The sequence below is a fragment of the Ranitomeya imitator genome, chromosome 9 (genome assembly GCF_032444005.1).
Source record: "Ranitomeya imitator isolate aRanImi1 chromosome 9, aRanImi1.pri, whole genome shotgun sequence".
Taxonomy (NCBI): Eukaryota; Metazoa; Chordata; class Amphibia; order Anura; family Dendrobatidae; genus Ranitomeya; species Ranitomeya imitator.
Window position 1 is genome coordinate 89,503,508 of NC_091290.1, and position 25,985 is coordinate 89,529,492.

General features: G+C 43.9%; 1 protein-coding gene across 1 annotated transcript in view; it reads left to right on the forward strand.

Annotated features, from left to right (window-relative positions):
- KIAA1549L (KIAA1549 like) overlaps positions 1 to 25,985 on the forward strand; it is a 738,873-nt gene that overhangs the window by 367,316 nt on the left and 345,572 nt on the right. Inside the window, exon 9 of the mRNA XM_069739753.1 lies at positions 25,655 to 25,806. Within this exon, the coding sequence (XP_069595854.1) occupies positions 25,655 to 25,806 (152 nt within the window). The remainder of the gene's footprint in view (positions 1 to 25,654; positions 25,807 to 25,985) is intronic.

Sequence of the window (25,985 nt, forward strand, 5' to 3'; positions counted from 1 at the left end):
TCAAATCCCACCATGGACAACATCTGCAGGGAGTTTGTAAGTTCTCCCTGTGTTTGCATGGGTTTCTTCCGGGTTCTCTGGTTTCCTCCTACACTCCAAAGATGTTTTGATAGGGAATTTAGATTGTGAGCACCAATGCGGTCAATGAAGATGATGTCTGTAAGATGCTGTGGAAATTAATGACGCTATATAATGAGTAAAATAAATAACAAATAATCCCATAGCTGTCTAGGGCCCCCACTCCAACAGGGGCCCCCAGCTAGCGGCACATCAAGCAGCCGCTATGGGGCCCCTGTGAGGCAGGAGGGCCCACCTCCCCACAGCGCCGACTCCCCCACTGCCGCATTGAACTATGCCGGGGTCTGCGGGTACAATTCAAAGCAATGATGGAGGAGAGAGTGTCAGCTGATGCTCCCTCTCCCATCATTTCCCGCTCTGCCTCTGACACTGCTGGTGCGCAATGACGTCATCACGCACTCACTGTGTGCCAGGCAGTGCAGCCGCTGAGACAGGAGCAGGGAGCAGTGCGGACACGAGGAGAGGTGAGGATTGTGTTTTCTTTCTTTTTTTTTACTATAACAGTGAGTACTGGACTGTGGGGCCATTCTGGGGGGGGGGGAGATGTTGGGCTGTGCTGTATAATATGCGGGCTGTGCTATACACTATGCGGGCTGTGCTATATATTCGGGCTGTGCTATATACTATGCGGGCTGTGCTATATACTATGCGGGCTGTGCTATATACTATGCGGGCTGTGTTATATTCTATGGGGGAGGCTGTGTTATATACTATGTGGCTGTGTTATATACTATGGTGGGTAATGGAGGCTGTGTTATATACTATGGGGGTACGTTATATTCTATGGGGAAGGCTGTGTTATATACTATGGGGGGCAACATTATATACTATGGGGAGGTGGGCTGTATTATATTCTATTTGGGGCTACATTATATTCTGTGGGGGGCTGTATTATATTTATATTCTATGGAGATTGCATCATACTCTATGAGGGGGCTACATTATACTATATGAGGGGGGCTGCATTATATTCTATAGGGGGTTACATTATACTCTGTGGGGTGGTTGCATTATACTCTGTGGGGTGCCTGAGTTATGCTCTATGGGGTGGCTGCATTATACTATATGTGGGCTGCATTATACTGTATCGAGGACTATGGGGAATACATTATATGAAGTACTATGGGGTGCATTATACTATGGAAAGTGAAATGTACTACATGGATGACTATGGCGGTGCATTATACTATATGGAGCACTATAAGGAGTGTATTATACTATGTGGAGGACTGAGCAGTGTATTTTAATATATGGAGGACTATGAGGAGTGTATTATACTATATGGATGACTATGGGAAGTATATAATACTATATGGAGGACTGAGGAGTGTATTATACTATATGGAGGACTATGGGGCATATTATATTATATGGAGGACTTTGGGGTGTGCATTTTACAATATGGAGGACTGTGGTGCACATTATAATATATGGAGGACTATGGGGTGTTTTATACTAAACAAGCAAAATGCTGCATATTCATCAAGTGATTGGATTGTTTATGCCGGAACAAAAATCTTTGTTCTCAGCAGCACATCACCAGTGTAAACTGTAGATGTGCTACTGATAAAATGATACTGTATGGTGATCTGTTAGTGATCTATTAGTGATCATTCTGTCCCCATTATTCTTTCTCAGATGGTGGAAAAAGGCTGAGAAACAAGTGCTGAACAATTTCAATATTGTTGATCACACTCATTTAGCCGCCTGAACTCAGCGCATGTAAACAGAACCAAAATGCTTCTGTGTGATGTCCAATATGTTAGCATTTGGGGCCCCATTTTAAACTTTGCCTAGAGCCCCACTTTGCCTAAAACTGGCCTTGATAGGATAAGCACTAATTTGGATGTTGCAGTATTGAATAAGCTGAGCTGGGTGTGTATATGTTTGTATTGATGTAGCAGAGCTGTGCGTATTGATGTAGTAGAACTGTATGTGTTGGAATGTATTGATATAGCAGAACTGTGTATATGTGTTTGCACTGATGTAGCAGAGCTGTGTGTGTCTGCGTGTAATGATGTAGCAGTGCTACGTGTGTATTGGTGTGTATTGATATAGTAGACCTGTGTGTATGGATGTGTATTTATGTAGCAGAGCTGTTTGTGCATAGGTGTGTATTTATGTGGCAGATTTGTGGATTTTATAGGGTTAAAATACAGGGAGTTTGATTAAAAAAAAATCAGGTCATTCATTTAACTGGGTTCGCCACTATTTTACAAGTCCCTTGCATGTGAACTAACTGTCATAGATAGGCACTTTACTTCCTTGCTTTCCCAAATCCTTCTGTAACCTGATAGGCTCTCCTGTCTCAGAATCCCGACTCCCTGTGATGTCACGTCAGATTCTACCTGAGTTAATGGCTCTCAAAGCTGATTGGTGGGCTTGGCATATGGATGGACGTGACTCTAATTGGCAGAGTTCACACTACTCCTGTGCATGCTGCTGCTCCCATCAGAGCTTTCCTTGTATCTCCTATAAATCAGAAGTGAAGCTTGAGGGAGATACCGTATATACTCGAGTATAAGCGACCCGAGTATAAGCCGACGCCCCTAATTTTGCCACAAAAAACTGGGAAAACTTAATGACTCGAGTGTAAGCCTAGGGTGGAAAATGCAGCAGCTACCAGTAAATGTCAAAAGTAAAAATAGATACCAATAAAAGTTAAATTAATCGAGACATCAGTAGTTTAAGTGTTTTTGAATATCCATATTGAATCAGGAGCCCCATATAATGCTCCATACAGTTTATGATGGCCCCATAAGATGCTCCATATTAAAATATGCCCCATATAATCCTGCATAAAGGTTAATAATGGCCCAATAAGATGCTCCATAGACACATTTGCCCCATATAATGCTGCACAAATGTTTATTATGGCCCCATAAGATGCTCCATAAAGATATTTGCCCCTATAGTGCTGCACAAACCTTGATTATGACCCCATAAGATGCTCCATACAGACACTTTCCCCATATAACGCTCCACAAATGTTAATTATGGCTCCATAAGATGTTCCATAAAAATATTTGCCCCATATAGTGCTGCACAAACGTTATGGCCCCATAACATACTCCATACAGACATTTGCCCCATATAATGCTGCACAAACGTTAATTATGGCCCCATAAGATGCTCCATACAGACACTTGCCCCATATAGTACTGCACAAATGTTGATTATGGCCCTATAAGATTCTCCATACAGACACTTGCCCCATATAGAAGTGCACAAACGTTAATTATGGCTCCATAAGATGCTCCATATAGACCTTTGCCCCATATAGTGCTGCACAAACGTTGATTATGGCCCCATACAGACACTTGCCCCATATAGTGCTGCACAAACGTTATGGCCCCATAAGATGCTCAATACAGACACTTGCCCCATATAGTGCTGCACAAACGTTGATTATGGCCCCATACAGACACTTGCCCCATATAGTGCTGCACAAACATTATGGCCCCATACAGACACTTGCCCGTATAATGCTGCACAGACGTTAAGGCCCCATAAGATGCTCCATACAGACACTTGCCCCATTTGCTGATAAAAAAAAAATCACATACTCACCTCTCCGTCGCTCAGGCCCCCGGCACTTTCAATATTCACCTGACTTCGTTCTGGTGCCGCTCCATCTTCAGCGTCTTCTGCACTGACATTCAGGCAGAGGGCGCGCACTAACCACGTCATCGCGCCCTCTGACCTGAGCATCACTGCAGAAGATGCTGTAGATGGAGCGGCGCTTGGAACGGGGAGTAGGCGAATATCGCACAGCGCTCCGCTCCCCGTTATACTCACTTACTTTTGGCGCGGTGCAGTCCCTGCTTCCCCAGCGCCCCAGCTTCTTCTTGTACTGAGTGGTCACCGTTACTGCTCATTACAGTAATGAATATGCGGCTCCACCCCTATGGGTATAGTTAGACAGCCCCCACTCCCCCTCCCCTGCCGACCCCGGGTATGACTCGAGTATAAGCCAAGAGGGGGACTTTCAGCCCCAAAAAATGGGCTGAAAATCTCAGCTTATACTCGAGTATGTACGGTAATTTGCATATTCCTGGTCCATTCTGGGACGAGTGAAGAATCGCAGCGAGTCTGAGGATCTTTGGGTGTAGCTGGACTGAGCTGCTTGAAGAAAATTGTCAAACCAGGAATTGATGCTTAAGGGAGATAATTTGCATATTCTTGGTGCATTCTGCAATCTTTACAGCGATTCCACAGAAATTTGTTTTGTTCAACATGGAGAAGTAGATTATCCATATGGTGTGCTGCGATGTGTGCTATATGTTTACAGACTTGTCAGAGGAAATAAAAAACTTTACATGTCAGAAATGGAAGCTTGTGACTCTGTTAGAGGAAAAGGTGCAAAGTCTTCTGGAGAGAATAGCTACACTGAAGCTCTTCAAAGAAGATAAGGATTTCCTTGACAGAGGAGAGGAATCTCTTCAGAATGTTGCAAGACAAGAACTTTTCAGTGTTCCTGCAGAAGATAATGACAGAATAGAAATAACTATTCAGAATGTTCAAAGAGAAGCACCTTTCAATGTACCTGCAGAAGAAGAGAAATGTGACCCAAGAAGCAGGAGGATGAGGAGGCAGTTGGCACCCATAGTGCTAAAGAACCGCTACCAGGCTCTCATTCAGGACAACTATGAAGATGTACATCAAAAATGTGCTTTGCCCACAAAGAACACTACAGCAAGAAATCTGAAGCCTCTTGAAGGGAGAAGAAGCAGCATTGTGGTGAAGAATAAAAGGAGAGTGGTGATTGTGGTGATTACCTCCTAAGAGGAACAGAAACTACTATCTGCCGACCAGACATTCTCACGAGAAGTGCGCTGTCTTCCAGGTGCACAAATCAAAGATTTGGTATCAATACTCTCGGCAGCGCTACAGATGACCACGCATGTCCACTAATACACGTAGCACAATTGGCACAGCAAAAAAGGACCTGGAGACTATATGCAGAGTCTTTAAAGACCTAGGCTGTAAAGTGAAGAAACTGGGAGTGCAGGTCATTTTCTCATCCATCCTCCCAGTGGATGGATATGGACCAAGGAGATTGAACAGAATTCTACAGGTGAATAAAATGATGGTGCCGTGAGCAATGTTTTGGGTTTCTTAACCATGGAGTGAAATACCTATTTGATGGACACCTTGCTAAAGATGGGTTGAATCTTACTAAAACAGGAAAATAATGTCTTCTACCTTCGTGGTATTTCCTGATGAAGGGGGCATGAGACCCCTGAAACGCGTCAACTATACTCTCCTGAAATTCATCTTAGTGGCAGCGCAGAACTTTAACTACAAATCTCCCTTTAAAGACATTATTTTCTCTGGTCGGTGAAGACCTGTGGATGTGCAGCAGCCGCTATCTATATGCTCTAATCTCATCCTAACCAGGTGAGCAAATTTGGTGTATATTCTCCTCTGTGTAATGTGGATAAGACCCTATTGCGCTCTTTGTCTCCCCATTGTTTTGCAATAAAACAGGAAAACACATATTAGGTAGACGCCTTGCTATACTCATCAGGAGGGCTTTAAATTAGAGCAATATGGAATGTGAAATATGTGCCTAGAAAAAAATACACAGCTAATGAATTCTTTTGAAAGCCATGCTATTAGAAATGGAAATAAAGAGCAAAAACAACACATTTTGAATGAAAATTGAGGATCAAGAGACACTGACTATAAACTAAAATGTGTCTATACAAATGCACAAAGTATGAGAAATGAGGAGAATTGGAGCTGCTAACACAGGAAGAAACTGTAAAGGGAGTAAGTGGACAAATTCCGCGCTGCCGACAGAATGGAGAAGTATATCCCAGTATGGTATGTAAGATGGTGGTTTTACCTGAAGAAGAAGTTACATACCGGTACTTTAAATTGCATTGAAATAAACCACCACCTTACTTACCATACTGGGATATATGTCTCCATTCTGTTGGCAGCGCATAATTTGTCCACTATCTCCCTTTACAGTCTGATGGTCGCTTGCTGACCCGTGGATCCACTGCAGCTGATTTTCTACATTATATGTGTTTTAACAGATTGAATAGGTGAGTTTAATCTGAGTGCAAAACTTACTGTATTTCTCGGATAAAACCCTATTTGTGCTGACCTATCCTACAGTTTCTTGGTTAACACAGGAAGAGAAATATGATGTCTTAGGCATCACTGAAACTTTGTTGGAAGATACACACGATTGGAGTACAAACCTTGAAGGCTACAACTTATTAATTAGAAACAGGATTAACAAGAGGGAAGGAGGTGTTGCATTGCATGTTAGCAACACGTGTATCTCCAAAGAGATCCAAGCTTCAGAGGATGGTAGCTCTGCAGAAACTGTTGTGTAAGTATACAAGGAGAGAACAACAGAAGAACACTAATGTAGGTGTTTAAGGTGTTAACTATAGGCCGCCTGGACAGACAGAAGATATGGATGAACTCTTTCTAAATCAGATGTCTCTGTTCTCAAAAAGCACAACATAGTGATCATGGGACATTTTACCTATTCAGATATTTGTTTGGAACTCCACTCAGGCAAAAGTAATGAGAACAGAAAATTCTTATCTTCTCTTGCTGACAACTTTATCTTTCAAAAGGTATAAGAGAGAACAAGAGGATCGGCAATCTTGGACCTAATTCTTACCAACAGGGAGGAAATGATTGAGGAAGTAAACGTGGCCAGGAATTTAGGAGGCAGTGATCAAGCTATCCTCGAATGTTAGATTACAGAAGAGGAAGACCAGTGAGGACTCAGACTTTAAAGTTGGACTTCAGAAAGTCAGATATTAATGGGCTCAGAAAGAGGGTAGGAAATGGCTGGATGTTCTGAAGGACAGAAATGTCAAAGAAGGATGGGAGTTTTTCCTAAATGAAATTCTCACTGCACAATCAGTAACAATCCCATAAAGAAGGAAGAATTGGAAGCATATAAAGAGGCCAGGTTGAATGAATACAGAGCTTAAACACTTGTTAAAAAGAAAAAAAAGTACTGTACATTTAATGGAAAGAAGGGAGCATATGGAAAGAAAAATGTAATGCTGTCTGCAGAGAATGCATGGTAAGTGTTAGAAGAGCTAAAGCAAATAATGAAGTAAGGCTTGCAAGGGAGACCAAAAGAATAAAAAAAAAAGATTAAGGGGGTATGTCAAAAGCAAAAGAAAAGTCAAAGATCCTACAGGATTTTTTGACAGGATGAAAAGGGTGAAGTGGTCAAAAATGATGTTGAGAAGGCCAAACTTTTTAATTTTTAAATTCCTATTTTGCATCTGTGTTCTCGAAGAAAGGAATTCTAACATTTATTGAGCTTCATGGTGCTATTGAAGGAATAAAAGAATCCACACTCTCAATAAACAGAGAGATGGTGAAGGAACACTTAGCTACCGTAATTTAAATTAATTTAAATCTCCTGGTCCAGATGAATTACAATCTAGAGTACGGAAAGAGTTAGCAAAGGAAATTGCAGAACCACTATCCAGAATCTTTGAAAAATCCTGGGGAACAGTAACATAGTAATATAGTTATTAAGGTTGAAGGAAGACTTTAAGTCCATCTACATCAACACATAGCCTAACCTAACATGCCCTAACATGTTGATCCAGAGGAAGGCAAAAAAAAACCATGTGTCAAAGAGTAAGCTCCACACTGGGGAAAAAAAATTCCTTCCCGATTCCACATACGGCAATCAGACTAGTTCCCTGGATCAACACCCTAACAAGGAATCTAGTATATATACCCTGTAACATTATACTTTTCAAGAAAGGCATCCTGTCCCCTCTTAAATTTAAGTAATGAATCACTCATTACAACATCATACGGCAGAGAGTTCCATAGTCTCACTGCTCTTACAGTAAAGAATCTGCATAGAAACCTTCTTTCCTCCAGACGTAGTGGATGCCCCCTTGTCCCTGTTTCAGGTCTATGATTAACCCCTTCCCGACCTTTGACGCACCGTATGCGTCATGAAAACCTGTGTCATTCCGACCTGTGATGCAGCATATGCGTCATGGCCGGATTCGGCTCCTGCAGGCCGGGTGAAAGGGTTAACTGTAATTTCACCCGGCCTGCAGGGACAGGAGGAGTTGTACTTTAGCCCACCGGGCTTCACCCCCCCGTGGCTACGATCGCTCTGATTGGCTGTTGAAAGTGACGTTTCACTTTCAATCAGAGCGATAGTAATATTTCACCAATGAAAATTGGTGAAATATTACAATCCAGCCATGGCCGATGCTGCAATAGCATCAGCCATGGCTAGAGATCACGATCTGCCCCCCCCCCCCCCCCACCGCCACCGATCACCTCCCCTCCGGTCCTCCGTCCGGTCAAATAGTGTCCCCCGCTCCCCTCCATCCTCCTGTCCGCTCCCCCTCTGTCCGCTCCCCCCCGCTGTCCGATCACCCCCCCTGTTATGATCTGGTAGTTTAGGAGCAACATGGGACGAGCTCTGAAGGAGGTGGTATCTGTACTGACCGCAAACCCTGAGCCTAGCAGCGCAACTGGAAATAGCCGTGGGGGGTACCTGACACTCCCTAGACCCCTCGGCACAGCCTAAGATCTAACTTCCCCTAAAGACAGAAACAGGAAACCTATCTTGCCTCAGAGAAAATCCCCAAAGGAAAGATAGCCCCCCACAAATATTGACGGTGAGAAGAGAGGGAAATAACATACGCAGAAATGAAATCAGATTTTAGCATAGGAGGCCATACTAGCTAGATAGACAGGACAGAACAGGATACTGTGCGGTCAGTATAAAAACTACAAAAAATCCACACAGAGTTTACAAAAATCTCCACACCTGACTAAAGGTGTGGAGGGTAAATCTGCTTCCCAGAGCTTCCAGCTTAACTGAATTAATCCATACTGACAAGCTGGACAAAAACATAGAATGTACCGAACAATGAAGTCCACAACATGTGGACAGAAAAGAGCAAGCAAGGACTTATCTTTGCGGAACTGGTCAGGATATCAGGGAATACCAAGAGAGATGTGAATCCAACCAGGAACCATTGACAAGTGGCACAAGCTGAAGGGGAGAGCCAGGCTAAATAGCTGAGCAGAATAGACAATTAGTGGAAGCAGCTGCTGACTGCTAAATCCAAGGAGCAGCCATTCCACTTAAAACCACTGGAGGGAGCCCAAGAGCAGAACTCACAAAAGTGCCACTTACAACCACCGGAGGGAGCCCAAGAGCGGAATTCACAACATCCCCCCCCCCTCCCTCATACTTACCGACCTGGGACCCTCCCGGTGTCCGTCCGTGTGTTTGATGGGCGCCGCCATCTTCCAAAATGGCGGGCGCATGCGCAATGCGCTCGCCGAATCTGTCGGCCGGCAGATTCGTTACAGGTACATTTTGATCGCTGTGATACGTTCTATCGGATCTTCGGTAGGTATGTATATTGTTGGTTTATTATTTTTCTTTGTTACAGAGCGAGGGTCTTCAGATGGATTGAGCGTAGAATAAAATATTACAACAACCTTTGTTTTTATTTCATTAAAATACTTTTTAATAATGTGTTTGTGTTTTTTTTTAACCCTTTACTACTATTGGATTAATAATGGATAGGTGTCAGAATTGACGCCTCTCCATTATTAATTTGGCTTAATGTCACCTTACAATAGCAAGGTGGCATTAACCCTTTATTACCCCATATCCCACTGCTACACGGGAATGGGAAGAGAGTGGCCAAGTGCCAGAATAGGTGCATCTTCCAGATGTGCCTTTTCTGGGGTGGCTGGGGGCAGATGTTTTTAGCCGGGGGGGGGGCAATAACAATGAACCCTCTCCAGGCTATCAACATCTGCCCTCAGTCACTGGCTTTACTACTCTGGCGGAGAAAATTGCGCGGGAGCCCATGCCAATTTTTTCCGCCATTTAACCCTTTAATTTAATAGCTAGAACGGCCAAATTTTGCATATACACACTACTAACATTAGTAGTGTGGAATATGCAAAAAAAATGGGGATATGAGATGGTTTACTGTATGTAAACCATGTCTCATATCATGTCGGGTTTAGGAAAAAGATAGCAAAAGCCGGCAATTGAATTACCGGCTTTAAAGCTATCTAGCGCTGTAGGAAATAATAATATATATACCATACATATCTGTGTCTCACTGACATATATATATACACCTATACTATGTGTGCACATTCATTCTACCTATTCTACTGTAAGCTGTCAGTGTGATTTTACTGTACACCGCACTGAATTACTGGCTTTTCTCGCTAACACCGCTGCGTATTTCTTGCAAGTCACACTGCTGGTCCGTGTGTAATCCATATTTTTCTGGTTTCCATAGACTTTCATTGGCGATTTTTTTGCGCAATACGGTGACACACGCAGCATGCTGCGATTTTCTACAGCCATAGAAAGTCGTATAATACAGATCAGTAAAATTCGGCAGATAGGAGCAGGGGCATAGAGAATAATTGGGACGTTTGTTAGGCGTGTTTTACTGACGTATTTTATGCGCTCTTACGTCCGTAAGACTCGCTAGTGTGACGCCGGCCTTAGGGTTACGGCTAGAACTAGGGTTAGAACTAGGGTTAGAGTTAGAATTAGGCTATGTGCACACGGTGCGTATTTGGCTGCGGATCTACAGCGGATTTGGCTGCGGATCCGCAGCGGATTGGCCGCTGCGGATTCGTAGCAGTTTTCCATCAGGTTTATAGTACCATATAAACCTATGGAAAACCAAATCCGCCGTGCCCATGGTGCGGAAAATACTGCGCAGGAGCGCTGTGTTGTATTTTCCACAGCATGTCAATTCTTTGTGCGGATTCCGCAGCGTTTTACACCTGTTCCTCAATAGGAATCCACAGGTGAAATCCGCACAAAAAACACTGGAAATCCACGGTAAATCCGCAGGTAAATGGCAGTGCCTTTTACCTGCGGATTTTTCAAAAATGGTGCGGAAAAATCTCACACGAATCCGCAACGTGGGCACATAGCCTTAGGGTTAGGGTTGGAATTAGGGCTAGGGTTGGAAATAGGGTTAAGATTAGGCTGTGGTTAGGGTTATGGTTAGGGGTGTGTTGTGGTTAGGGTTGGGATTAGGGTTAGGATTAGGGTTGGGGTTGGGATTAGGGTTAGGGGTGTGTTGGGGTTAGTGTTGGAGTTAGAATTGAGGGATTTCCACTGTTACGGCTGGATTGGGCTCCTGCAGGCCGGGTGAAAGGGTTGACTGTAATTTCACCCGGCCTGCAGGGACAGGAGGAGTTGTATTTTAGCCCACCGGGCTTCACCCCCCCGTGGCTACGATCGCTCTGATTGGCTGTTGAAAGTGACGTTTTACTTTCAATCAGAGCGATAGTAATATTTCACCAATGAAAATTGGTGAAATATTACAATCCAGCCATGGCCGATGCTGCAATAGCATCAGCCATGGCTAGAGATCACGATCTGGCCCCCCCCCCCACCGCCACCGATCACCTCCCCTCCGGTCCTCCGTCCGGTCAAATAGTGTCCCCCGCTCCCCTCCGTCCTCCTGTCCGCTCCCCCCCGCTGTCCGATCACCCCCCCTGTTATGATCTCGTGGTTTAGGAGCAACATGGGACGAGCTCTGAAGGAGGTGGTATCTGTACTGACCGCAAACCCTGAACCTAGCAGCGCAACTAGAAATAGCCGTTGGGGGTACCTGACATTCCCTAGACCCCTCGGCACAGCCTAAGATCTAACTTCCCCTAAAGACAGAAACAGGAAACCTATCTTGCCTCAGAGAAAATCCCCAAAGGAAAGATAGCCCCCCACAAATATTGACGGTGAGAGGAGAGGGAAATAACATACGCAGAAATGAAATCAGATTTTAGCATAGGAGGCCATACTAGCTAGATAGACAGGACAGAACAGGATTCTGTGCGGTCAGTATAAAAACTACAAAAAATCCACACAGAGTTTACAAAAATCTCCACACCTGACTAAAGGTGTGGAGGGTAAATCTGCTTCCCAGAGCTTCCAGCTTAACTGAATTAATCCATACTGACAAGCTGGACAAAAACATAGAATGTACCGAACAATGAAGTCCACAACATGTGGACAGAAAAGAGCAAGCAAGGACTTATCTTTGCTGAACTGGTCAGGATATCAGGGAAAACCAAGAGAGATGTGAATCCAACCACGAACCATTGACAAGTGGCACAAGCTGAAGGGGAGAGCCAGGCTAAATAGCCGAGCAGAATAGACAATTAGTGGAAGCAGCTGCTGACTGCTAAATCCAAGGAGCAGCCATTCCACTTAAAACCACTGGAGGGAGCCCAAGAGCAGAACTCACAAAAGTGCCACTTACAACCACCGGAGGGAGCCCAAGAGCGGAATTCACAACACCCCCCCACCCTCATACTTACCGACCTGGGTCCCTCCCGGTGTCCGTCCGTGTGTTTGATGGGCGCCGCCATCTTCCAAACTGGCGGGCGCATGCGCAATGCGCTCGCCGAATCTGCCGGCCGGCAGATTCGTTACAGGTACATTTTGATCGCTGTGATAGGTTCTATCAGATCTTCGGAAGGTATGTATATTGTTGGTTTATTATTTTTTTTTGTTACAGAGCGAGGGTCTTCAGATGGATTGAGCGTAGAATAAAATATTATTGTTTTTATATTGTTTTTATTTCATTAAAATACTTTTAAATAATGTGTTTGTTTTTTTTAACCCTTTACTACTATTGGATTAATAATGGATAGGTGTCAGAATTGACACCTCTCCATTATTAATTTGGCTTAATGTCACCTTACAATAGCAAGGTGGCATTAACCCTTTATTACCCCATATCCCACTGCTACACAAGAATGGGAAGTGTTATGAACAGGTGATTCAGAACCACAATGGACCTAGTGGTTAAGAGCACACAAAGTGACCTGATAGTTACTAACATAGGACGATCTCTGAGACGTGGAAACTCTGCTGACCGCAATCCCTAATCCTATCAAACCACACTAGAGGTAGCCGTGGAGCGCTCCTAACAAAAACCTAGGCGCCTCGGGCACAGCCTGAGAAACTAGCTAGCCCTGAAGATAGAAAAATAAGCCTACCTTGCCTCAGAGAAATTCCCCAAAGGAAAAGGCAGCCCCCCACATATAATGACTGTGAGTAAGATGAAAATACAAACACAGAGATGAAATAGATTTTAGCAAAGGGAGGCCCGACTTACTGAATAGACCGAGGATAGGAAAGATAGCTTTGCGGTCAGCAAAAAAACCTACAAACAACCACGCAGAGGGGCAAAAAGACCCTCCGTACCGACTAACGGTACGGAGGTGCTCCCTCTGCGTCTCAGAGCTTCCAGCAAGCAAGAAAAAACAATATAGCAAGCTGGACAGAAAATATAGCAAACAAAAGTAACACAAGCAAAACTTAGCTTATGCAGGGCAGACAGGCCACAAGAACGATCCAGGAGAGAGCTAAACCAACACTGGAACATTGACTGGAGGCCAGGAACAAAGAACTAGGTGGAGTTAAATAGAGCAGCACCTAACGACTTAACCTCGTCACCTGAGGAAGGAAACCCCACTCACATCCACCAGAGGAAGCTCATAGACAGAACCAGCCGAAGTACCACTCACGACCACAGGAGGGAGCTTGACCACAGAATTCACAACAGTACCCCCCTTTGAGGAGTGGTCACCGAACCCTCACCAGAGCCCCCAGGCCGACCAGGATGAGCCAAATGAAAGGCACGAACCAGATCGGCAGCATGAACATCAGAGGCAAAGACCCAAGAATTATCTTCCTGACCATAACCCTTCCACTTAACCAGGTACTGGAGTTTCCGTCTCGAAATACGAGAATCCAAAATCTTCTCCACTATATACTCCAACTCCCCTTCAACCAAAACCGGGGCAGGAGGATCAACGGATGGAACCACAGGTGCCACGTATCTCTGCAACAATGACCTATGGAATACGTTATGGATGGAAAAAGAAGCTGGAAGGGTCAAACGAAAAGATACAGGATTAAGAACCTCAGAAATCCTATACGGACCAATGAAACGAGGCTTAAACTTAGGAGAGGAAACTTTCATAGTAATATAACGAGATGACAACCAAACCAAATCCCCAACACGAAGTCGGGGACCCACACAGCGCCTGCGGTTAGCGAAACGTTGAGCCTTCTCCTGAGACAATGTCAAATTGTCCACCACATGAGTCCAAATCTGCTGCAACCTATCCACCACAGTATCCACACCAGGACAGTCAGAAGACTCAACCTGCCCTGAAGAGAAACGAGGATGGAAACCAGAATTGCAGAAAAACGGCGAAACCAAAGTAGCCGAGCTGGCCCGATTATTAAGGGCGAACTCAGCCAAAGGCAAAAAGGACACCCAATCATCCTGATCGGCAGAAACAAAACATCTCAGATGTTTCCAAGGTCTGATTGGTTCGTTCAGTCTGGCCATTTGTCTGAGGATGGAAAGCCGAGGAAAAAGACAAATCAATGCCCATCCTAGCACAAAAAGCTCGCCAAAACCTCGAAACAAACTGGGAACCTCTGTCAGAAACGATGTTCTCCAGAATGCCATGTAAACGAACCACATGCTGGAAGAACAATGGCACCAAATCAGAGGAGGAAGGCAATTTAGACAAGGGTACCAAATGGACCATCTTAGAGAAGCGATCACAAACAACCCAAATGACCGACATTTTTTGAGAGACGGGGAGATCCGAAATAAAATCCATAGAGATATGTGTCCAGGGCCTCTTCGGGACTGGCAAGGGCAAAAGCAACCCACTGGCACGAGAACAGCAGGGCTTAGCCCGAGCACAAATCCCACAGGACTGCACAAACGAACGCACATCCCGCGACAGAGACGGCCACCAAAGGATCTAGCCACCAAATCTCTGGTACCAAAGATTCCAGGATGACCAGCCAACACCGAACAATGAACCTCAGAGATAACTCTACTCGTCCATTTATCAGGGACAAACAGTTTCTCCGCTGGGCAACGGTCAGGTCTATTAGCCTGAAATTTTTGCAGCACCCGCCGCAAATCAGGGGAGATGGCAGACAAAATTACCCCTTCTTTGAGAATACCTGCCGGCTCAGACAAACCCGGAGAGTCGGGCACAAAACTCCTAGACAGGGTATCCGCCTTCACATTTTTAGAGCCCGGAAGGTACGAAACCACAAAGTCAAAACGGGAGAAAAACAGCGACCAACGAGCCTGTCTAGGATTCAACCGTTTGGCAGACTCGAGATAAGTCAAGTTCTTGTGATCAGTCAAGACCACCACGCGATGCTTAGCTCCTTCAAGCCAATGACGCCACTCCTCGAATGCCCACTTCATGGCCAGCAACTCTCGATTGCCAACATCATAATTACGCTCAGCAGGCGAAAACTTCCTGGATAAGAAGGCGCATGGTTTCATCACCGAGCCATCAGAACTTCTTTGCGACAAAACAGCCCCTGCTCCAATCTCAGAAGCATCAACCTCGACCTGGAACGGGAGCGAAACATCTGGTTGGCACAACACAGGGGCAGAAGAAAAACGACGCTTCAACTCTTGAAAAGCTTCCACAGCAGCAGAAGACCAATCGACCACATCAGCACCCTTCTTGGTTAAATCAGTCAACGGTTTAGCAATACTAGAAAAATTATTGATGAAGCGACGATAAAAATTAGCAAAGCCCAGGAACTTTTGCAGACTCTTCAGAGACGTCGGCTGAGTCCAATCAGAAATGGCCTGAACTTTAACAGGGTCCATCTCGATCGTAGAAGGGGAAAAAATGAAACCCAAAAATGAAACCTTCTGAACACCAAAGAGACACTTTGACCCCTTCACAAACAAAGAATTCGCACGCAGGACCTGGAACACCATTCTGACCTGCTTCACGTGAGACTCCCAATCATCCGAGAAGACCAAAATATCATCCAAGTATACAATCAGGAATTTATCCAGGTACTCTCGGAAGATGTCATGCATAAAGGACTGAAACACTGATGGAGCATTAGAAAGCCCGAATGGCATAACCAGGTACTCAAAATGGCCCTCGGGCGTATTAAATGCTGTTTTCCATTCATCGCCCTGTTTAATGCACACAAGATTATACGCACCACGAAGATCTATCTTGGTGAACCAACTAGCCCCCTTCATCCGAGCAAACAAATCAGACAGCAGCGGCAAGGAGTACTGAAATTTGACCGTGATTTTATTTAGAAGGCGGTAATCAATACAAGGTCTCAGCGAACCATCCTTCTTGGCCACAAAAAAGAACCCTGCTCCCAATGGCAACGACGACGGGCGAATATGACCCTTCTCCAAGGATTCCTTAACGTAACTCCGCATAGCGGCGTGCTCAGGCACAGACAAATTAAACAGTCGACCTTTAGGAAACTTACTACCAGGAATCAAATCGATAGCACAATCACAATCCCTATGCGGAGGTAGGGCACTGGACTTGGGCTCATCAAATACATCCCGGTAATCCGACAAGAACTCTGGGACCTCAGAAGGGGTGGATGATGAAATAGACAGAAATGGAACATCACCATGTACCCCCTGGCAACGCCAGCTGGACACAGGCATTGATTTCCAATCCAATACTGGGTTATGGACTTGTAGCCATGGCAACCCCAACACGACCACATCATGCAGATTATGCAACACCAAAAAGCGAATATCCTCCTGATGCGCAGGAGCCATGCACATGGTCAGCTGGGTCCAGTACTGAGGCTTATTCTTGGCCAAAGGCGTAGCATCAATTCCTCTCAATGGAATAGGATACTGCAAGGGCTCCAAGAAAAACCCACAGCGCCTAGCATACTCCAAGTCCATCAAATTCAGGGCAGCGCCTGAATCCACAAATGCCATGACAGAATAGGATGACAAAGAGCAGATCAAAGTAACGGACAAAAGAAATTTCGACTGTACCGTACCAATGGTGGCAGACCTAGCGAACCGCTTAGTGCGCTTAGGACAATCGGAGATAACATGAGTGGAATCACCACAGTAAAAACACAGCCCATTCTGACGTCTGTGTTCTTGCCGTTCAGCTCTGGTTAAAGTCCTATCGCACTGCATAGGCTCAGGTTTATGCTCAGATAATACCGCCAAATGGTGCACAGATTTACGCTCGCGCAAGCGTCGACCGATCTGAATGGCCAAAGACATAGACTCATTCAGACCAGCAGGCATAGGAAATCCCACCATGACATCCTTAAGGGCTTCAGAGAGACCCTTTCTGAAAATAGCTGCCAGCGCACATTCATTCCATTGAGTGAGCACGGACCACTTTCTAAACTTCTGACAATAAATCTCTATCTCATCCTAACCCTAACACAGAGCCAGCAAATTTTTCTCTGCCTGATCCACTGAATTAGGTTCGTCGTACAGCAATCCGAGCGCCAGAAAAAACGCATCAATATTACATAATGCAGGATCTCCTGGCGCAAGGGAAAATGCCCAGTCTTGAGGGTCGCCACGTAATAAAGAAATAATGATTTTAACTTGTTGAACTGGGTCACCAGAGGAGCGAGGTTTCAAAGCCAGAAATAGTTTACAATTATTTTTAAAATTCAAAAACTTAGCTCTATCTCCAGAAAATAACTCAGGAATAGGAATTTTAGGTTCTAACATAGGATTCTGAACCACTAAATCTTGAATGCTCTGTACTCTTATAGTGAGATTATCCATCAAAGAGGACAGACCCTGAATGTCCATGTCCACACCTGTGTTCTGAACCACCCTGATGTAAAGGGGAAAAGAAAGACAGAACACAGTGCAAAGAAAAAAAAATGGTCTCAGAACTTCTCTTTTCCCTCTATTGAGAAGCATTAGTACTTTGGGCCTCCAGTACTGTTATGAACAGGTAATTGAGAACCACAATGGACCTTGAAGTTTAGAGCACACAAAGTGACCTGACATTTACCAAAAACATATGACGAGCTCTGAGACGTGGAAACTCTGCTGACCGCAATCCCTAATCCTATCACACCACACTAGAGGTAGCCGTGGATTGCGCCTAACGCTCCCTATGCAACTCAGCACAGCCTGAGAAACTAACTAGCCCTGAAGATAGAAAAATAAGCCTACCTTGCCTCAGAAATTCCCCAAAGGAAAAGGCAGCCCCCCCCATATATGATGACTGTGAGTAAAGATGAAATACAAACACAGAGATGAAATAGATTTAGCAAAGTGAGGCCCGACTTACTGAATAGACCGAGGATAGGAAAGATAGCTTTGCGGTTAACACAAAAACCTACAAACAACCATGCAGAGGGGCAAAAAGACCCTCCGCACCGACTAACGGTACGGAGGTGCTCCCTCTGTTTCTCAGAGCTTCCAGCAAGCAAGAAAAACCAATATAGCAAGCTGGACAGAAAATATAGCAAACAAAAATAACATAAGCAGAACTTAGCTTATGCAGAATAGACAGGCCACTGGAACGATCCAGTAGGAAGCAAGACCAATACTAGAACATTGACTGGAGGCCAGGATCAAAGCACCAGGTGGAGTTAAATAGAGCAGCACCTAACGACTTAACCTCATCACCTGAGGAAGGAAACTCAGAAGCCGCAGTACCACTCTCATCCACCAAAGGAAGCTTATAGACAGAACCAGCCGCAGTACCACTCACGACCACAGGAGGGAGCTTGGCCACAGAATTCACAACAGGGTTGGGATTATGGTTAGGGGTGTGTTGGGGTTAGGGTTGTGGTTAGGGTTATGGCTAGAGTTGGGATTAGGGTTAGGGGTGTGTTGGGGTTAGTGTTGGAGTTAGAATTGAGGGATTTCCACTGTTACGGCACATCAGGGGTCTCCAAACGCAACATGGCGCCACCATGATTCCAGTCAATCTTGCATTCAAAAAGTCAAATGGTGCTCCCTCCCTTCCGAGCCCCGACGTGCGCCCAAACAGTGGTTTACCCCCACATATGGGGTACCAGCATACTCAGGACAAACTGGGCAACAATTATTGGGCAAAAAAAGGGGAGAAGCCAGCGCAGCCTAAGGTTAAGACGCAATACATAAAGTGCAAATGCACATATTAATTTCTAACTGTATTTTCAAAATGAGACATTTAGCAAACAATTGATACATTGGCACAGCGAATATAAAAAAACGTAGTGTAGGACTGCCCCAATATGAGATTGCCGTGAAGAGGCGGGGTGGCTCAAAGAATTGATCAATTGTTTGCTAAATGTCTCATTTTGAAAATACAGTTAGAAATTAATATGTGCATTTGCACTTTATGTATTGCGTCTTAACCTTAGGCTGCGCTGGCTTCTCCCCTTTTTTTGAACAATTGTTGGGGTCCAATTTCTCCTGTTACACTTGTTGAAATAAAAAATTGCTTGCTAAAACATCATTTTTGAGGAAAGAAAAATGATTTTTTATTTTCACGGCTCTGCATTGTAAACTTCTGTGAAGCACTTGGGGGTTCAAAGTGCTCACCACATATCTAGATAAGTTCCTTAGGGGGTCTCGTTTCCAAAGTGGGGTCATTTGTGGGGGGTTTCTACTGCTTAGGCACATCAGGGGCTCTGCAAACGCAACGTGACCACCGCAGACCATTCCATCAAAGTCTGCATTTCAAAAGTCACTACTTCCCTTCTGAGCCCCGACGTGTGCCCAAACAGTGGTTCCCCCCCACATATGGGGTATCACCGTACTCAGGACAAACTGGACAACAACTTTTCGGGTCCAATTTTTCCTGTTACTCTTGTGAAAATAAAAAATTGTGGGCTACAAAATAATTTTTGAGGAAAGAAAAAATGATTTTTTATTTTCACGGCTCTACGTTATAAACTTCTGTGAAGCACTTGAAGGTTTAAAGTGGTCACCGCATGTCTAGATTAGTTCCTCAGGAGGTCTAGTTTCCAAAATGGGGTCACATGTGGGGAAGCTCCAATGTTTAGGCAAACAGAGGCCCTCCAAACGCGACATGGTGTCAGCTAATGATTGGAGCTAATTTTTCATTAAAAAAAAAGCCCTACCGTGTGCCCAAACAGTGGTTTACCCCCACATGTGAGGTATCAGTGTACTCAGGAGAAATTGCCCAATACATTTTAGGATCCATTTTATCCTGTTGCCCATGTGTAAATGAACAAATTGAGGCCAAAAGAAATTTTTTGTGAAAAAAAAGTACTTTTTTATTTTTACGGATCAATTTGTGAAGCACCCGGGGGTTCAAAGTGCTCACTATGCATCTAGGTAAGTTCCTTGGGGGGTCTAGTTTCCAAAATAGGGTCACATGTGGGGGAGCTCCAATGTTAGGCACACAGGGGCTCTCCAAATGCGACATGGTGTCCGCTAACGATTGGAGCTAATTTTTCATTCAAAAGTCAAAAAGCGCTCCTTCCCTTCCGAGCCTTGCCGTGTGCACAAACAGTGGTTTGTGACCACATATGAGGTATTGGTGTACTCAGGAGAAATTACCCAACACATTTTAGGATCCATTTTATCCTGTTACCAATGTGAAAATGAAAAAATTGAGGCTAAAAGAAATTTTTTGTGGAAAAAAAAGTACTTTTTCATTTTTGCGGATCAATTTGTGAAGCACCTGGGGGTTCAATGTGCTCACTATGCATCTAGATAAGCTCCTTGGGGGGTCTAGTTTCCAAAATGGGGTCACTTGTGGGGGAGCTCCAATGTTTAGGCACACAGGGGCTCTCCAAACGCGACATGGTGTCCGCTAAAGATTGGAGCCAATTTTTCATTGAAAAAGTCAAATGGCGCTCCTTCCCTTCCGAGCCCTGCCGTGCGCCCAGACAGTGGTTCCCCCCCACATATGGGGTACCGGTGTACTCAGGACAAATTGTACAATAACTTTTGGTGTCCAGTTTCTCTTTTTACCCTTGGGAAAATAAAAAAATGTTGCTAAAACATAATTTTTCTGACTAAAAAGTTAAATGTTAATTTTTTCCTTCCATGTTGCTTCTGCTGCTGTGAAGCACCTGAAGGGTTAATAAACTTCTTGAATGTGGTTTTGAGTACATTGAGGGGTGCAGTTTTTAGAATGGTGTCAATTTTGGGTATTTTCAGCCATATAGACCCCTCAAACTAGACCCCTCAAACTGACTTCAAATGTGAGGTGGACTCTAAAAAAAATGGTTTTGTAAATTTTGCTGTAAAAATGAGAAATTGCTGGTCAAACTGTAACCCTTATAACTTCCTAGCAAAAAAAAAAATTGGTTCCAAAACTGTGCTGATGTAAAGTAGACATGTGGGTAATGTTATTTTTAACTATTTTTTTTCACAAAAAACTCTTTTCAAACTCTCTCGTTTAACAGAATAAAAATTCAAAATTTGAAAATTGCTAAATTTTCAAAATTTTAGCCAAATTTCTATTTTTTTCACAAATAAACGCAAAAATTATCGACCTAAATTTAGCATTATCATGAAGCCCAATATGTCACGAAAAAACAATCTCAGAACCGCTAGGATTCGTTGAAACGTTCCTGAGTTATTACCTCATAAAGGGACACTGGTCAGAATTACAAAAAACGGCCAGGTCTTTAAGGTCAAAATAGGCTGGGTCATGAAGGGGTTAAGAAGATCATCAGAAAAGTCTTTATACTGTCCCCTCATATATTTATACATTAACATAAGATCACCCCTTAGCCTTCGTTTTTCCAAACTAAGTAGCCCTAAGTGTAATAACCTATCTTGGTATTGCAGACCCCCCAGTCCTCTAATAACCTTGGTCGCTCTTCTCTGCACCCGCTCCAGTTCAGCTATGTCTTTCTTATACACGGAGACCAGAACTGTACACAGTATTCTGAGTGTGGTCGAACTAGTGACTTGTATAGAGGTAAAATTATGTTCTCCTCATGAGCATCTATACCTCTTTTAATGCATCCCATTATTTTGTTTGCCTTTGTAACAGCTGCCTGACACTGGCCACTAAATGTGAGTTTGTCATCCACCCATACACCCAGGTCTTTTTCATTGACAGTTTTGCCCAGAGTTTTAGAATTAAGCACATAGTTATACATCTTATTACTTCTACCCAAGTGCATGACCTTACATTTATCCCCACTAAAGCTCATTTGCCATTTATCAGCCCAAGCTTCTAGTTTACATAAATCATCCTGTAGTATAAAATTCTCCTCCTCTGTATTGATTACCCTGTAGAGTTTAGTGTCATCTGCAAATATTGAAATTCTACTCTGTATGCCCCCTACAAGGTCATTAATAAATATGTTAAAAAGAAGAGTGCCCAATACTGACCCCTGTGGTACCGCACTGCTAACCGTGACCCAGTCCAAGTGTGCTCCATTAATAACCACCCTTTGTTTCCTCTCCCTGAGCCAGCTCTTAACCCACTTACACATATCTTCCCCTATCCCCATTATTCTCATTTTATGTATCAACCATTTGTGTGGCACCGTATCAAAAGCTTTTGAAAAGTCCATATACACTACGTCCACTGGGTTCCCTTGGTCCAGTCCAGAACTTACCTCTTCATAGAAATTGATCAGATTAGTCTGACAGGAATGGTCCCTAGTAAACCCATGTTGATATTGGGAAAGTAGAAGTCCCATAGGATTCGAGAAGGGCAAATGTTATCCCTTTCTTCAAAAAAGGAAAGAAGAATGAGCCAGGAAATTACAGGCCAATGAGCCTTACTTCTATACCTGGAAAGATGTTTGAACAAATTATTAAACTGCATATACAGCTCTGGCAAAAATTACGAGACCACTACATCAAAACCCTGTCATGGGCAGCCCAATCTCCAGACCTGAACCCCATTGAAAACCTCTGGTATGTAATCAAGAGGATTATGGATTATTGGAACAGTTCATAGATAATTTGTTACCATCTTTTCAGTTAGCCATTAAAAGGCATCAGTCACTGAGGACTCTCAAGTCTAATTCCTTATCTATGTACTGCTCCAATATTTATGGACATAACTGTTTATCACTCACATAATTGTAGTTCTGCTTCACGTCACCTGTCTTTTCTATAGCATTTTACTGTGCTGTGTTGTGCATAAATATGTGATTCTTCAGAATTTCTATTAGTCTATGCCTGATGAAGGGACCTGAGTAGTCTCGAAAGCTTGCAATTTGTTACCATCTTTTCAGTTAGCCATTAAAAGGTATCAACCACTGAGGACTCTCAATTCTAAATATTTTTCTATCCATTGGCTAACACGGTACCAAGGCATATTTCTAGGATGCCATTACTTTAAAATTGGCAAGAACTTAACTACTTGGACCCCCACCAATCATGAGGGGTGCAGTGGTGGTTTAGCACTGTGGCCCCCCCACAATATTTTTCTGCACAGCAGCAACTGGCAACATGGATTAGAGCGGTCTGGAGAACAGCTCCATTCAAGCAAATGAGAACTGCTGCAGTTACCTGCACAGCCAGGTGCCAGTAGTGGGAAAAATATCTCCGCTTTAGTTAGGGTCTTAGAGAGCAGATCACGACTGATCATGAAGTGATTGCATATCCTGGTGATGCGATGTCACGTGACGAGATGGGAATACCCCTATAAATCTTTAGGTATGGAGTATTCATCCTCCAGGCCACTGCACCGCAATGTTGGCTGTATCTTGCAACTGACGTGCACCATCTCTGAGTTACGTCTCTTCTGTTCATTTAGAGTGTTGTGCAAGAGGGAGTTAGAAAGTCCACAACCCAGCAATTAAATTTTAACGAGTGTTTCTGCAAATAAATCGTATTACTGTATTATTATCGTACTATGAGAAATCAAACATTTGTTTAGTTTCATTGTTTACTTCCTAGTGATAAGAATCTTTTTTGGTCATGAAATACTTACCCAGGCAATTGGCTTCTTACAGGTGCAGCACCAGAATATTCCAGTAATGTATCAAACACATTTAGATGACTATTTTAGTCACTAGATGGTGGCCCGATTCTAACGCATCGGTATTCTAGAATATGTATGTATGTATATAGCAGCCACATAGTATATAGCAGAGGCCATGTAGTATATAGCAAATACTACGTGGCCTGTGCTATATACTATGTGGCTGTTATATACATACATACATATTGTAGAATACCCGATGCGTTAATACAGGCCACGCAGTATATAACAGTGGCCATGCAGTATATAACACAGCCCAAACAGTTTATAACACAGACCACATACTGTATAACACAACCCACGCAGTATATAGTAGCCACGCAGTATATAACACAGGCGACGTAGTATATAACACAGGCCACGCAGTATATAACACAGGGTATGTAGTATATAGCACAGGGCATGTAGTATATAGCACAGCCCATGCAGTATATCACACAGCCCACGTACTATATAACACAGCCCACAAACTATATAACACAGCCTACGTACTATATAACACAGCCCACGCAGTATATAGCAGCCACGCAGTATATAACACAGGCAACGCAGTATATACCACAACTGATGCAGTATATAACGCAGGGCACGTAGTATATAGCACTGCCCACTGAGTATATAACACTGCCCATGTAGTATATAGCAGCCACGCGGTATATAACACAGCCCACGCAGTATTTAGCAGTGTGGGCACCATATCCCTGTTAAAAAAAATAATGAAAATTAAAAATAGTTATATACTCACCCCCTAGGATCCAGCGAAACTCTGGCGATGTGCGAGCGGCTGCCGCCATCTTCCGTTCCCAAGATGCATTGCGAAATTACCCAGATGACTTAGCGGTCTCGCTGATGCATAGGCAGCATCAATAGTAAAAAAAGTTGGGGACACACAGGGTTAATAGCAGCGGTAACGGAGTGCAGTACCCGCGGCCCGTTACCGCTGGCATTAACCCTGTGTGAGCGGTGACTGGAGGGGATTACGGAGTGTGCGCCGGGCACTGACAGCAGGGGAGTAGGGGAGTCACTAATCGGACTGTGCTCGTCGCTGATTGGTCGCGGCAGCCATGACAGGCAGCTGGCGAGACAAATCAGTGATGCGGGATTTCCGTTACGGAAGTTGCCGACAGAAAGACGGAAGTACTCCTTAGACAATTATATATATAGATTAGTTCATCAGAGACATGGGAGCTATAACATAATGGTAAAATATATGCTGTACGTGAAAGTTACAATCTTACAGTCCTACCATGTGACGGGACATCCCAAAACTTCAATTAATAACTCCCTACCTCCACTTCTTATCTAACAGTTAAGCCACCTGCAACCAAAAGGGTCTCCTCCAATCCCAGGTGGTCTACAGTAAGTGTGTTGATAACACAGCTGTGTATGTAGATCTGTCCCAGCAGAGAATTCAACTTCATTAGCGTCAGGTAGAATAAGAAAGGGCATAATACAGATTATTTTTACCATTTTGCAGATAAAGCAACTCAGGCAAAAGAACGGCAGAGTCTTCAGAGAGATGGAAAAGCAGAAAGTAACAAGGGAGGGATTGGAGGGGAGTGGGGGGATACTTATTGCAGCCTGCTAAACTTGTAATACGTCCCGTCCCCTGCTCATAAAGATGTAAGCAGGCTGAGCTGCAGAGAGAGATGGACTACATGGGGATTAAAAAAATAACAATTTATTGTATATAAGCGGTAAACTATGTGGGTAATAGTAATTCTCTACATTTTAGATATTTTTATCCAAAGTGGAAAACCTAGTTAAATGTTGATATAAATTGCTTATCTTTCCCCAGTGATACAAGGTGTCGATAACCAGTTATTGGGATCAAATAACCAAAGCTTCGCACGGCTGATGGAAGAGAGATTTGCCAAACTTTTTCAGGAGTCTAGTCAACAATCAAGAAGATTTAGAAGAGCAACCTCAGTAGGAAGCTACACAGTTCAGGTGGAGTAAAAGTGTTCGGAGTGAAACAAGTGTCTTTCATTCGGCTGAAGAGGACATTTTTTGCACCCGTAGAAATAGTACCAGTCTTGTCCTTAGCTTTTATCTGGTGTTGCAACTCAGCCCCATTCAAATGAGTAGGGCTGAGTTACAATGTCCGAAGCTATCCATACACAAAAGTA